Source organism: Ascaphus truei, unplaced genomic scaffold, assembly GCF_040206685.1.
Source record: "Ascaphus truei isolate aAscTru1 unplaced genomic scaffold, aAscTru1.hap1 HAP1_SCAFFOLD_512, whole genome shotgun sequence".
Classification (NCBI taxonomy): domain Eukaryota; kingdom Metazoa; phylum Chordata; class Amphibia; order Anura; family Ascaphidae; genus Ascaphus; species Ascaphus truei.
This window is the reverse complement of record NW_027456843.1, coordinates 43,074-58,073: the sequence shown is the minus strand read 5'-3', so window position 1 is coordinate 58,073 and position 15,000 is coordinate 43,074. Positions and strand designations below refer to the sequence as shown.

General features: G+C 54.0%; 2 protein-coding genes across 2 annotated transcripts in view; one reads left to right on the top strand and one right to left on the bottom strand.

Annotated features, from left to right (window-relative positions):
- Window positions 1-2,526, top strand: part of LOC142485020 (non-receptor tyrosine-protein kinase TNK1-like) — a 26,474-nt gene extending 23,948 nt beyond the window's left edge. The window contains 2 exon segments of the mRNA XM_075584250.1: window positions 668-763; window positions 1,090-2,526. Of these exon segments, the coding sequence (XP_075440365.1) occupies window positions 668-763; window positions 1,090-1,212 (219 nt within the window). The 3' untranslated portion in view covers window positions 1,213-2,526.
- Window positions 2,527-9,404: 6,878 nt separating this feature from the next.
- Window positions 9,405-14,177, bottom strand: LOC142485016 (phospholipid scramblase family member 5-like). Its single transcript, XM_075584244.1, has 3 exons — window positions 13,980-14,177; window positions 10,480-10,608; window positions 9,405-9,867 (listed from the first exon to the last, which is right to left on the bottom strand). The coding sequence occupies exons 1-3, from the start codon at window positions 14,163-14,165 to the stop codon at window positions 9,811-9,813; spliced, it is 372 nt and encodes a 123-aa protein (XP_075440359.1). The 5' UTR covers window positions 14,166-14,177; the 3' UTR covers window positions 9,405-9,810.
- Between the last annotated feature and the right edge of the window lie 823 nt (window positions 14,178-15,000).

Below are 15,000 nucleotides of genomic sequence, written 5' to 3'. Positions count from 1 at the left end.
GTCATGTGTACACACACAGACACACACACAGTGTAATATGTCATGTGTTGTTGTTCACCTGAGGTTGTATTTACCTAATTATTAGACCTGCTAAGGAACAGATGATTGTTATTATGTCCTGATATGTAAAACCATGGAATTCACAGAGGGTGTACTTTCTTTCTCACATACCTGTATCTATATATATATATATATTTATTTATTTGATATGCGCTATATGTCTGTATATTGTTTGTGCATATTGTGTATGTAATATGTATAACGTATATGTGTTTCTCTCTCCCCTCTTTCTTTCTCCCTCCTCTCTCTCCCTCCCCCCTCCCCCTCTTCTCTCTCCCTCCCCGCTCTCCCTCTTCTCTCCCTCCCTCCCCACCCTCCTCTATCTCCCTCCGCCTCCTCTCTCCCCCTTCCCTCCTCTCTCCCTCCCCCCTCCCCTCTCCCTCCTCTATCCCCCTTCCCCCTCCTCTCTCCCTCTCCCCTTCCCCTCCTCTCTCTCCCTTCCCCCTCCTCTCTTTCTCTCTCCCCCTCCCCCTCCTCTCTGCCTCCTCTCTCTCCCCCCTGCCTCTTCCTTTTCTCCCCTCTCCCCCCTCCTCTCGCTCTCCCTCCTCTCCCTCTCCCCCCTCTCTCTCTCCCCCTCCTCTCCCCCCTCTCTATCTCTCCCCTGCAGGTTGAGGAGAGAGTTCATGGGGTGACCACAGATGAATGTCGTGACGCTCTGCGGGCGAACTCCGGGGATATCACACGCGCCATTCAGACACTCAAGGTGAGAACGCCCCCCCTTCCCTCCCCCTCCCTCCTCCCTCCTCTCTCTCCCCCTCCTCCCTCCTCTCTCTCCCCCTCCTCCCTCCTCTACCCCCTCCTCCCTCACCCCCTCCCCCTCCTTCCTTCTATCCCCCCTCCCCACCTCCTCCTCCTGTGATTGAAAGCCGCTCGGGCCAATGAGAGAGCTCCGTTTCCTCCCAACCAAATTAACCAAATTGGCGTGTGAGTGACAGCCAACCAGAAGTCTCCGTCCCTCAGAGACCCGCTTGTCAGATGCATTCTGATTGGTCAGTCCCCCCTGCTTGACCTCCCGCGCTCTCCCTCCAGGTGGAGCAGCTGTATAACCTGAGCCGTCTCACCAAGGAAGAGTGTCGCCGCATCCTGGAAAAGGTTCAGTGGAGTCTGGAGGCCGCGTCCCGCTACGTTCTGCGCCGGCCGCACCTACAGTGAAGGGCCAGCCGCCATTTTTCTATTTTGTTTTCCTGGAGCCCGCTAGGAAACCGACGTTCCGGCCCCCTCTCCCCCCCCAGGAGATAAGGGAGCTTCGGCCGCCATGTTGGATTTGTGTTGGCGTGACCTACGCCATTTTTATGGTTGGTTGGTGTGATTCCTGCGCCAGCCTCTTGGAAACGAGAGGACATTTCAACTGCAGACACCATGTTGGGGCTGGCAAGACCTGTTACAATGGGTGCAATCATGTTTGGGTTGGCAGGATGCAGGCATCATCCTGTTACAATGGGAGCCTCCATCTTGGAGTTGGCAGGATGCTGACATCCTGTTACAATGGGAGCCTCCATCTTGGGGCTGGCAGGATGCTGGCATGATCCTGTTACAATGGGAGCCTCCATCTTGGAGTTGGCAGGGTGCTGGCATCCTGTTACAATGGGAGCCTCCATCTTGGAGTTGGCAGGGTGCTGGCATCCTGTTACAATGGGAGCCTCCATCTTGGAGTTGGCAGGATGCTGGCATCATACTGTTACAATGGGACCCGCCACAGGATTGGCGGGGAGTAGAGTCCACCTTTCAAGTGACCTCTAAAGCAGCCATTACTGAATCAGTGCTGCCATCTAGAGTCTGGCGCCTTCCAAGTGCCAAAATGTTACAGCCTGTTCCGCCATCTTGCGGTTGGCACCCCTGCTGACAAAATAAGCTGTGACAGTGTTAAGGGCGGGGCCGTCACCTTGTGGGCTGGCGGATCTGCCCCGCAGGGGGTTAGTCAGGGAGCAGCCATCTTGGAGATGGGCACCCAGTCACTATATACATAGGTGCATATGTATTAGGCGTGTGTGGGTGTATACAAACCCCTGTGTATTTTTATTGAGGGTTGTATAGAATATAATATTATATTAACCTTTTATATTCTGTTAAAAGATGTATGGACTTTGTGTGTATATGGGATATCTAATAAAAATACATTATATGCACACGCACTGTATACATATTATATATCTAATACATATACATAGTTAGATACAGAGTATGTACATATATAACATGTGCACTATATATAATTAATATATATATACATGCACATGCAGTACATACAAATTTTATATGGTATTGTGGTTTACATGTATACAAACGTGTCTGTCTGTCTGTCTCAACAATGCATGTACCACTTAACTTAGTGTGTGTTTATTCATATTTTTATACATATGAAACTTGTTACATAATTGTGTAAGTGTGTAATGGGCACGCACGCATGCGCGCACACACACACACCATTATCATACTATGTTCAGAATAAAATTGTTTTCCTATGTTGATTAATGGCTTTATTGGTTGGGATAATAGGGCGTCTCACACACGGGATTCCTATAAGGTAATAGGGTCAGCGGTGCCCCCCTGTGATGGATAAGAGGGCGTCTCACACAGGGGATTCCTATAAGGTAATAGGGACAGCGGTGCCTCCATATGATGGGATAAGAGGGCGTCTCACACACGGGATTCCTATAAGGTAATAGGGACAGCGGTGCCCCCCTGTGATGGGATAAGAGGGCGTCTCACACACAGGATTCCTATAAGGTAATAGGGACAGCGGTGCCTCCCTGTGATGGGATAAGAGGGCGTCTCACACACGGGATTCCTATAAGGTAATAGGGACAGCGGTGCCCCCCTGTGATGGGATAAGAGGGTGTCTCACACCCGGGATTCCTATAAGGTAATAGGGACAGCGGTGCCTCCCTGTGATGGGATAAGAGGGCGTCTCACACACAGGATTCCTATAAGATAATAGGGACAGCGGTGCCTCCCTGTGATGGGATAAGAGGGCGTCTCACACACGGGGTTCCTATAAGATAATAGGGACAGCGGTGCCTCCCTGTGATGGGATAAGAGGGCGTCTCACACACGGGATTCCTATAAGGTAATAGGGACAGCGGTGCCCCCCTGTGATGGGATAAGAGGGTGTCTCACACACGGGATTCCTATAAGGTAATAGGGACAGCGGTGCCTCCCTGTGATGGGATAAGAGGGCGTCTCACACACGGGATTCCTATAAGGTAATAGGGACAGCGGTGCCTCCCTGTGATGGGATAAGAGGGCGTCTCACACACACGGGATTCCTATAAGGTAATAGGGACAGCGGTGCCTCCCTGTGATGGGATAAGAGGGCGTCTCATACACACGGGATTCCTATAAGATAATAGGGACAGCGGTGCCTCCCTGTGATGGGATAAGAGGGCGTCACACACACACGGGATTCCTATAAGGTAATAGGGTCAGCTTTGCCTCCCTGTGATGGGATAAGAGGGCGTCTCACACACGGGATTCCTATAAGGTAATAGGGACAGCGGTGCCCCCCTGTGATGGGATAAGAGGGCGTCTCTCACACACAGGGGATTCCTATAAGGTAATAGGGACAGCGGTGCCCCCCTGTGATGGGATAAGAGGGCGTCTCTCACACACGGGATTCCTATAAGGTAATAGGGACAGCGTTGCCTCCCTGTGATGGGATAAGAGGGCGTCTCACACACACGGGATTCCTATAAGGTAATAGGGACAGCGGTGCCTCCCTGTGATGGGATAAGAGGGCGTCTCACACACAGGGGATTCCTATAAGATAATAGGGACAGCGGTGCCTCCCTGTGATGGGATAAGAGGGCGTCACACACACACGGGATTCCTATAAGGAAATAGGGTCAGCTTTGCCCCCGTGATGGGATAAGAGGGCGTCTCACACACAGGGGATTCCTATAAGGTAATAGGGACAGCGGTGCCTCCCTGTGATGGGATAAGAGGGCGTCTCACACACACAGGATTCCTATAAGGTAATAGGGACAGCGGTGCCTCCCTGTGATGGGATAAGAGGGCGTCTCACACACACGGGATTCCTATAAGGTAATAGGGACAGCGGTGCCTCCCTGTGATGGGATAAGAGAGCGTCTCACACACGGGATTCCTATAAGGAAATAGGGACAGCGGTGCCTCCCTGTGATGGGAAAAGAGGGCGTCTCACACACGGGATTCCTATAAGGTAATAGGGTCAGCGGTGCCTCCCTGTGATGGGATAAGAGGGCGTCTCTCACACACACAGGATTCCTATAAGGTAATAGGGACAGCGGTGCCCCCCTGTGATGGGATAAGAGGGCGTCTCTCACACACACAGGATTCCTATAAGGTAATAGGGACAGCGGTGCCTCCCTGTGATGGGATAAGAGGGCGATACACAGACAGACAGACACACAGACAGACAGATACACAGACACACAGACAGATACACAGACAGACAGATAGACAGACAGACAGATACACAGACAGACAGACAGATACTCAGACAGACAGATACACAGACAGATACACAGACAGATAGATACACAGACAGATAGATACACAGACAGACAGATACACAGACAGACAGACAGATACACAGACAGACAGATACACAGACAGACATACACAGACAGACAGACACAGACACACAAACAGACAGATAAATACACAGACAGATACACAGACAGACAGACAGACAGATACACAGACACACAGACAGATACACAGACAGACAGATACACAGACAGACAGATAGACAGACAGATACACAGATAGACAGACAGATACACAGACAGACAGATACACAGACAGACAGACAGATACACAGACAGACAGATACACAGACAGTCAGACACACAGACAGACAGATACACAGACAGACAGATACACAGACAGACATACACAGACAGACAGATACACAGACAGACATACACAGACAGACAGATACACAGACACACACACACAGACAGATACACAGACAGATACACAGACAGACAGATACACAGACAGACAGATACACAGACAGACAGATACACAGACAGACAGATACACAGACAGACAGATACACAGACAGACAGATACACAGACAGACAGATACACACACAGACAGACAGACAGACAGACAGATACACAGACACACAGACACACAGACAGATACACAGACAGACAGATACACAGACAGACAGACAGATACACAGACAGACAGACAGATACACAGACAGACAGATACACAGACAGACAGATAAACAGACAGACAGACACACAGACAGACAGATACACAGACAGACAGACAGACAGACAGACAGACAGATACACAGACAGATAGATACACAGACAGATACACAGACAGACAGACAGATACACAGACAGACAGATACACAGACAGATACACAGACAGACAGATACACAGACAGACAGACAGATACACAGACAGACAGATACACACAGACAGACAGATACACAGACAGACAGACAGATATACAGATACACAGACAGACAGATACACAAACAGACAGATACACACAGACAGACAGATACACAGACAGACAGATACACAGACAGACAGATATTCAGATACACAGACAGATACACAAACAGACAGATACACAGACAGATACACAGACAGACAGATACACAGACAGACAGATACACAGACAGACAGATACACAGACAGACAGACAGATACACAGACAGACAGACAGATACACAGACAGACAGATACACAGACAGACAGACAGATACACAGACAGACAGATACACACAGACAGACAGATACACAGACAGACAGACAGATATACAGATACACAGACAGACAGATACACAAACAGACAGATACACACAGACAGACAGATACACAGACAGACAGATACACACAGACAGACAGATACACAGACAGACAGATATTCAGATACACAGACAGATACACAAACAGACAGATACACAGACAGATACACAGACAGACAGATACACAGACAGACAGATACACAGACAGATACACAGACAGACAGATACACAGACAGACATATACACAGACAGACAGATACACAGACAGACAGACAGATACACAGACAGACAGACAGATACACAGACAGACAGACAGACACACAGACAGACAGATACACAGACAGACAGACAGATATACAGATACACAGACAGACAGATACACAAACAGACTGATACACAGACACACAGATACACAGACAGACAGATACACAGACAGATAGATACACAGACAGACAGATACACAGACAGACAGACAGACAGATACACAGACAGACAGACACACAGAGAGACAGATACACAGACAGACAGACAGACACACAGACAGATACACAGACAGATAGATACACAGACAGACAGATACACAGACAGACAGACAGATACACAGACAGACAGACAGACACACAGACAGATACACAGACAGACAGATACACACACACACAGACAGACAGACACATAGACAGATACACAGACAGATAGATACACAGACAGACAGATACACAGACAGACAGATACACACACAGACAGACAGATACACAGACAGACAGATACACAGACAGACAGACAGATACACAGACAGACAGACAGATACACACACAGACAGATACACAGATACACACACAGACAGATACACAGACAGACAGACAGACAGACAAACAGACAGACAGATACACACACAGACAGACAGATACACAGACAGACAGATACACAGACAGACAGACAGATACACAGACAGACAGATACACAGACAGACAGACAGATACACACACAGACAGATACACAGACAGACAGACACACAGACAGACAGACAGACAGACACACAGACAGACAGACAAACAGACAGACAGATACACAGACAGACAGATACACAGACAGACAGATACACAGACAGACAGATACACAGACAGACAGACAGACAAACAGACAGACAGATACACAGACAGATAAATACACAGGTAGATATATATTTACAGTGTTCGACAAACCTATACATCTGCCCGCCCCGGGCGAGTGGATTTAACACCGTGGCGAGCTCCTATTGGCCCAAGCAGCACACGTGTTTTTTTTTTTAATTTTTCCCCGCTCGCACTGGAGAAAAAAAAAAAGCCGGAGGCGGGTTCATGTTGTTGAGGGAGATTACCCCGCCTCCGGCTCTCTGAGCAGTGCCCCCCCCCCACCCACAACTCCCCCCCCACCCTCCTCACCCACCCTCCCATCTCCTCACCCTCCCACCTACTCACCCTCCCACCCACTCACCCCCCCACCTCCTCACCCTCCCACCCCCTACTCACACTCCCCCCTACTCACACTCACCCCCTACTCACACACTCACCCCCTACTCACACACTCACCCACCCTACTCACACACTCACCCACCCTACTCACCCTCCCACCCACTCACCCCCCCACCCTCCCACCCCCTACTCACACTCCCCCCTACTCACACTCACCCCCTACTCACACACTCACCTCCTACTCACACACTCACCCACCCTACTCACACACTCACCCACCCTACTCACACACTCACCCACCCTACTCACACTCAACCACCCTACTCACTGTGCATTTTTATTTTTTTAGCAAAGACGGGTACGCAGCGCCGAATTATTACAGACATTGTAATACGATGACAACCCGGGGGTGTAAGGACATGTGATGGGGCCAGTGCATCTATAAATCTATGGCCGCCATCATGTCCTGCGCAGTTCAGCGCGCCGTCTAATCCCCGGGGCGGCCAAATCCAGTCCTCACAGGACGCCAACGGGTCAGGTTGTAGGGCTATCCCTGCTTCAGCACAGGTGGCTCAAAGACTGAGCCACTGGTTGGGCCACCTGTGCTGAAGCAGGGATAGCCCTACAACCTGACCTGTTGGTGGCCATTGAGGACTGGAGTTGGCCGCTCCTGCTCTAGTTGGCATATGGCAAGGTCCACAGAACCAGTAGGAGTCCATGTGAGTGCATCGGTTAGAGGGTACAAGATGGTGCTGGAGTGAGTAAGGGCCAAGAGGTGAGTTCCCAGGGGGGTTGTGAGGCCACGAAGAGAAGGTACTTGGCGGACGTTGAGAAGAGCGTTCCCAAAGCCGGGTGCACCACGTAGGGAGGGACGGAGGCGTGCGAGAGCTCTAATCTCCACTTTCCCCACCCCGGGCGCCGGAACGCAGTGCGCCCAGACGAGCACGCCTTTGCCGTAGCTCTTGAATGATTGGCGACCCAACGTCAGACCGCCGACGCCCAAAAAGCAGAAGGTCGCCGGCACTCCCGAGTCTTACCAGACTCCACCGTCCCAGGTGGCGTCTCGATCCAATTGCACGAACGCACCGAAATAATCCTGGTCTCTGCCTCATACGTTGGAGGCACCATCCGTCAGGACCACTAGGGTGCCCTCCAAAGAGCTCCTCTCATATCTAGGGTACATCCCACCCACTGACGGCAACCCCAGGCTCTCAGGGGGTGCCCTAACCTGGGTACCATGCGGACCTCGGTAACTCCGAGAGCACTCCACAAAGCACTGACATCACAGACACTTCCTAATGCTACGCAGTGAAAGGCACAATCCCCCCCTCCCCCCCCCCCCCCCCCATTTTCGAATCCGGTGGGTCCCGCAGAGCTGATCGGAGCTCTTCCTGGCTCCCCGCAAGCCCCGGTTACCGAGATATTTACCGTTGACTGTCAAATCAAAGATGGCTGCCTGGGTCGTCACTGTCAAATCAAAGATGGCTGCCTGGGTCGTCCCTGCAATGTCATGCGTCGAAGATGTTCTGGATTTCTATTGGCCCGCCAGAGTGAGGCTTTGACGGCAGCCATATTGGTTTGCCAGAAACACATGCCCTTTATAAAAACAAAATATCTCGGGAACTGGGGTTGGGGAGGTCCTCCCAGAGATACAAAAAAAAGCACGGTTCTGCTCGGGGGGGGGGGGGGGGCCCGGTTCTGGTTCTGTACAAAAAAAGTAGAGGCTAAGGCACAGGCTCTTCCACTTGCGACCCAATGGCCAACGTGTGGAACGCGTTGGGTTTCCAGCTGGCTGTCGGACCACCTTCTCCTGCAGTTACACCTGGCCTACAACACATATATACATATATATAATCCCCGCACTTCTGGGTTAGATACCCATTTTCTTGGATATTAAACCGTCCGTCCCGTAGCAAAGCGTGACGTCACGAGGTGGCGGCTGGCTTTTGGCGTGCGGGATTTTGGTCGCCATTTTGAAATCCCAGACGGGAGCTTTAACACAGATATAAAAACATTGGTACTTGGGGGGGGGGGGGGGGGGAGGGGTAGAAATGGGGGGGAGGGGTAGAAATGGGGGGGGGGTAAAAATGGTAGCATCTGTGCTTGAATGTCGTAGAGAGAAACAATTAAAAATAATTTGTAATTAGTAAGATAATTAATATATTTGATTCAAATGCTAAGAATGGCGATAACGTGGTCACAGTGTAAGTCTTACATTAGGTATAACAGTGTGTGTGTGTGTGTGTATATATATATATATATATATATATATATATATATATATATATATATATATATATATATATATATATATATATATATATGTAGAGGTATCAGTACCGTGTTAGCCGAGCTTCAATAATCATATATATATATATAATATATATATATATACTGTATATATATAAAGGCAAGTATGTGTATATTGAGGGATGTTACATGAGAGCTAGCTGGGCATATATACGGTATATATGTGCATATCTGCAGTATTGGGTCATCGGGTGATGTCACGGTGATGTCACAGCACTGGCTCCGCCTCTGCTCAGTTATGGTGGCTCCTGTGGAGAAGCTGCTGCCGCCGCTGGGCAATGAGAGCGTTCTATGGGAGAGAGATAGCCGTGAGTACCCTGTGACAGATAGCTGTGTGTATCACAGTGAGAGATAGCCGTGTGCGTCACACAGTGAGAGATAGCCGTGTGCGTCACACAGTGAGAGATAGCCGTGTACGTCACACGGTGACAGATAGCCGTGAGTACCCTGTGACAGATAGCCGTGTGCGTCACACGGTGAGAGATAGCCATGTACGTCACACAGTGAGAGATAGCCGTGTGCGTCACACAGTGAGAGATAGCCGTGTGCGTCACACAGTGAGAGATAGCCGTGTGCGTCACACAGTGAGAGATAGCCGTGTGCGTCACACAGTGAGAGATAGCCGTGTGCGTCACACAGTGAGAGATAGCCGTGTGCGTCACACGGTGACAGATAGCCGTGTACGTCACACGGTGAGAGATAGCCGTGTACGTCACACGGTGACAGATAGCCGTGTACGTCACACAGTGAGAGATAGCCGTGTACGTCACACGGTGACAGATAGCCGTGAGTACCCTGTGACAGATAGCCGTGTGCGTCACACGGTGAGAGATAGCCATGTACGTCACACAGTGACAGATAGCCGTGTGCGTCACACGGTGAGAGATAGCCGTGCGCTCACCACGTAGAAGCAGGCCGCCATTAATGCTGCTTTGACGGTGACCTCCAGGTCGGTCGGGAAGCACACGGTGAATTCCCCATTGTCCAGTCTGATCGTCCCCACAACGTGCTGCTCATCGCTGGACTTCACCTGGGGATGAGAGATAGCTGTGTGTCCGTGTCACCGTGTCACCCTGAGGGGGTGGGACGCCTGTGTCACTGTGTCACCCTGCGGGGGTGGGACGCCTGTGTCACTGTGTCACCCTGCGGGGGTGGGACGCCTGTGTCACTGTGTCACCCTGCGGGGGTGGGACGCGTGTGCCACCCTGCGGGGGTGGGACGCCTGTGTCACTGTGTCACCCTGCGGGGGTGGGACGCCTGTGCCACTGTGTCACCCTGCGGGGGTGGGACGCCTGTGCCACCCTGCGGGGGTGGGACGCCTGTGTCACTGTGTCACCCTGCGGGGGTGGGACGCCTGTGTCACTGTGTCACCCTGCGGAGGTGGGACGCCTGTGTCACTGTGTCACCCTGCGGGGGTGGGACGCCTGTGTCACTGTGTCACCCTGCGGGGGTGGGACGCCTGTGTCACTGTGTCACCCTGCGGGGGTGGGACGCCTGTGTCACTGTGTCACCCTGCGGGGGTGGGACGCCTGTGCCACTGTGTCACCCTGCGGGGGTGGGACGCCTGTGCCACCCTGCGGGGGTGGGACGCCTGTGCCACTGTGTCACCCTGCGGGGGTGGGACGTCTGTGTCACTGTGTCACCCTGCGGGGGGAGGGACAGGCTCATAGCTCCCTTCTGTCTGTGTCACTGTGTCACCCTGCGGGGGGAGGGACAGTCTCATAGCTCCCTTCTGTCTGTGTCACTGTGTCACCCTGCGGGGGGAGGGACAGACTCATAGCTCCCTTCTGTCTGTGTCACTGTGTCACCCTGCGGGTGGAGGGACAGTCTCATAGCTCCCTTCTGTCTGTGTCACTGTGTCACCCTGCGGGGGGAGGGACAGTCTCATAGCTCCCTTCTGTCTGTGTCACTGTGTCACCCTGCGGGGGGAGGGACAGACTCATAGCTCCCTTCTGTCTGTGTCACTGTGTCACCCTGCGGGGGGAGGGACAGACTCATAGCTCCCTTCTGTCTGTGTCACCCTGCGGGGGGAGGGACAGACTCATAGCTCCCTTCTGTCTGTCACTGTGTCACCCTGCGGGGGGAGGGACAGACTCATAGCTCCCTTCTGTCTGTGTCACTGTGTCACCCTGCGGGGGGAGGGACAGTCTCATAGCTCCCTTCTGTCTGTGTCACTGTGTCACCCTGCAGGGGAGGGACAGTCTCATAGCTCCCTTCTGTCTGTGTCACTGTGTCACCCTGCGGGGGAGGGACAGTCTCATAGCTCCCTTCTGTCTGTGTCACTGTGTCACCCTGCGGGGGGAGGGACAGGCTCATAGCTCCCTTCTGTCTGTGTCACTGTGTCACCCTGCGGGGGGAGGGACAGTCTCATAGCTCCCTTCTGTCTGTGTCACTGTGTCACCCTGCGGGGGGAGGGACAGTCTCATAGCTCCCTTCTGTCTGTGTCACTGTGTCACGCTGCGGGGGCAGAGACAGGCTCATAGCTCCCTTCTGTCTGTGTCACTGTGTCACCCTGCGGGGGGAGGGACAGGCTCATAGCTCCCTTCTGTCTGTGTCACTGTGTCACCCTGCGAGGGGAGGGACAGGCTCATAGCTCCCTTCTGTCTGTGTCACTGTGTCACCCTGTGGGGGGAGGGACAGGCTCATAGCTCCCTTCTGTCTGTGTCACTGTGTCACCCTGCGGGGGGAGGGACAGGCTCATAGCTCCCTTCTGTCTGTGTCACTGTGGCACCCTGCGGGGGGGAGGGACAGGCTCATCGCCCCCCCCCCCCCTCTGTGTCACCCTGCGGGCGGAGGGACAGGCTCATCGCCCCCCCCCCTCTGTGTCACCCTGCGGGGGGAGGGACAGGCTCATCGCCCCCCCCCCCTCTGTGTCACCCTGCGGGGGGAGGGACAGACTCATAGCTCCCTTCTGTCTGTGTCACTGTGTCACCCTGCGGGGCGAGGGACAGGCTCATAGCTCCCTTCTGTCTGTGTCACTGTGTCACCCTGCGGGGGGAGGGACAGACTAATAGCTCCCTTCTGTCTGTGTCACTGTGTCACCCTGCGGGGGGAGGGACAGGCTCATCGCCCCCCCCCTCTGTGTCACCCTGCGGGGGGAGGGACAGACTCATAGCTCCCTTCTGTCTGTGTCACTGTGTCACCCTGCGGGGGAGGGACAGACTCATAGCTCCCTTCTGTCTGTGTCACTGTGTCACCCTGCGGGGCGAGGGACAGACTCATAGCTCCCTTCTGTCCATGTCACCGTGTCACCCTGCGGGGGTGGGACGCCTGTGCCACTGTGTCGCCCTGCGGGGGTGGGACGCCTGCGTCACTGTGTCACCCTGCGGGGGTGGGACGCCTGTGTCACTCTGTCACCCTGCGGGGGTGGGACGCCTGTGCCACTGTGTCACCCTGCGGGGGTGGGACGCCTGTGCCACTGTGCCACACTGCGGGGGTGGGACGTCTGTGTCACTGTGTCACCCTGAGGGGGGAGGGACAGGCTCATAGCTCCCTTCTGTCTGTATCACTGTGTCACCCTGCGGGGGGAGGGACAGACTCATAGCTCCCTTCTGTCTGTGTCACTGTGTCACCCTGTGGGGGAGGGACAGGCTCATAGCTCCCTTCTGTCTGTGTCACTGTGTCACCCTGCGGGGGGAGGGACAGACTCATAGCTCCCTTCTGTCTGTGTCACCCTGCGGGGGGAGGGACAGGCTCATAGCTCCCTTCTGTCTGTGTCACTGTGGCACCCTGCGGGGGGAGGGACAGGCTCATCGCCCCCCCCGCTCTGTGTCACCCTGCGGGCGGAGGGACAGGCTCATCGCCCCCCCCCCTCTGTGTCACCCTGCGGGGGGAGGGACAGGCTCATCGCCCCCCCCTCTGTGTCACCCTGCGGGGGGAGGGACAGACTCATAGCTCCCTTCTGTCTGTGTCACTGTGTCACCCTGCGGGGCGAGGGACAGGCTCATAGCTCCCTTCTGTCTGTGTCACTGTGTCACCCTGCAGGGGGAGGGACAGACTCATAGCTCCCTTCTGTCTGTGTCACTGTGTCACCCTGCGGGGGGAGGGACAGGCTCATCGCCCCCCCCTCTGTGTCACCCTGCGGGGGGAGGGACAGACTCATAGCTCCCTTCTGTCTGTGTCACTGTGTCACCCTGCGGGGGGAGGGACAGACTCATAGCTCCCTTCTGTCTGTGTCACTGTGTCACCCTGCGGGGCGAGGGACAGACTCATAGCTCCCTTCTGTCTGTGTCACTGTGTCACCCTGCGGGGGGAGGGACAGTCTCATAGCTCCCTTCTGTCTGTGTCATTGTGTCACCCTGCGGGGGAGGGACAGACTCATAGCTCCCTTCTGTCTGTGTCACTGTGTCACCCTGCGGGGCGAGGGACAGGCTCATCACCCCCTCCTCTGTGTCCACACACCTCGAAGTTGACATTCCCGAAGACGTTCGTCTGGAAGCTCGGCCCCAGGATTCGCAGGACAACCGCCTTGTTGACATTCATCACAGACAGGTGGGTGACAAACGCATTCCAATTCAAGGTGACATAACCGATGGGGTCCCCGGGGCCAGCGCAGACCTCCATCTGTAACCCAGAGAGAGGAGACATGACGGGAGAGACCTCAACACGCGTCCCTCTCTGTCACCCAGAGAGAGGCGACATGACGGGAGAGACCTCAACACACGTCCCCCAGAGAGAGGAGACATGACGGGAGAGACCTCAACACGCGTCCCTCTCTGTCACCCAGAGAGAGGAGACATGACGGGAGAGACCTCAACACGCGTCCCTCTCTGTCACCCAGAGAGAGGAGACATGACGGGAGAGACCTCAACACGCGTCCCTCTCTGTCACCCAGAGAGAGGAGACACCACGGGAGAGACCTCAACACGCGTCCCTCTCTGTCACCCAGAGAGAGGAGACACCACGGGAGAGACCTCAACACGCGTCCCTCTCTGTCACCCAGAGAGAGGAGACACCACGGGAGAGACCTCAACACGCGTCCCTCTCTGTCACCCAGAGAGAGGAGACACCACGGGAGAGACCTCAACACGCGTCCCTCTCTGTCACCCAGAGAGAGGAGACATGACGGGAGAGACCTCAACAAGCGTCCCTCTCTGTCACCCAGAGAGAGGAGACATGACGGGAGAGACCTCAACACGCGTCCCTCTCTGTCACCCAGAGGGAGGAGACACCACGGGAGAGACCTCAACACGCGTCCCTCTCTGTCACCCAGAGAGAGGAGACACCACGGGAGAGACCTAAACACGCGTCCCTCTCTGTCACCCAGAGGGAGGAGACACGACGTCTGTCACCCAGAGGGAGGAGACACGCCGGGAGAGACCTCAACACGCGTCCCTCTCTGTCACCCAGAGAGAGGAGACACGCCGGGAGAGACCTCAACACGCGTCCCTCTCTGTCACCCAGAGGGAGGAGACACGACGTC

What these genes read in the sequence shown, in the direction of transcription:
- LOC142485016 (XM_075584244.1), bottom strand. Translation starts at nt 14,165, where the DNA reads ATGTCTCCTCTCTCTGGGTTACAGATGGAGGTCTGCGCTGGCCCCGGG. An exon ending in TCGGGAATGTCAACTTCGAG is followed by an intron (nt 10,609 to 13,979) that starts GTGTGTGGACAC and finishes TCTCATCCCCAG; the next exon opens with GTGAAGTCCAGCGATGAGCA. An exon ending in TGGCGGCCTGCTTCTACGTG is followed by an intron (nt 9,868 to 10,479) that starts GTGAGCGCACGG and finishes TCTCTCCCATAG; the next exon opens with AACGCTCTCATTGCCCAGCG.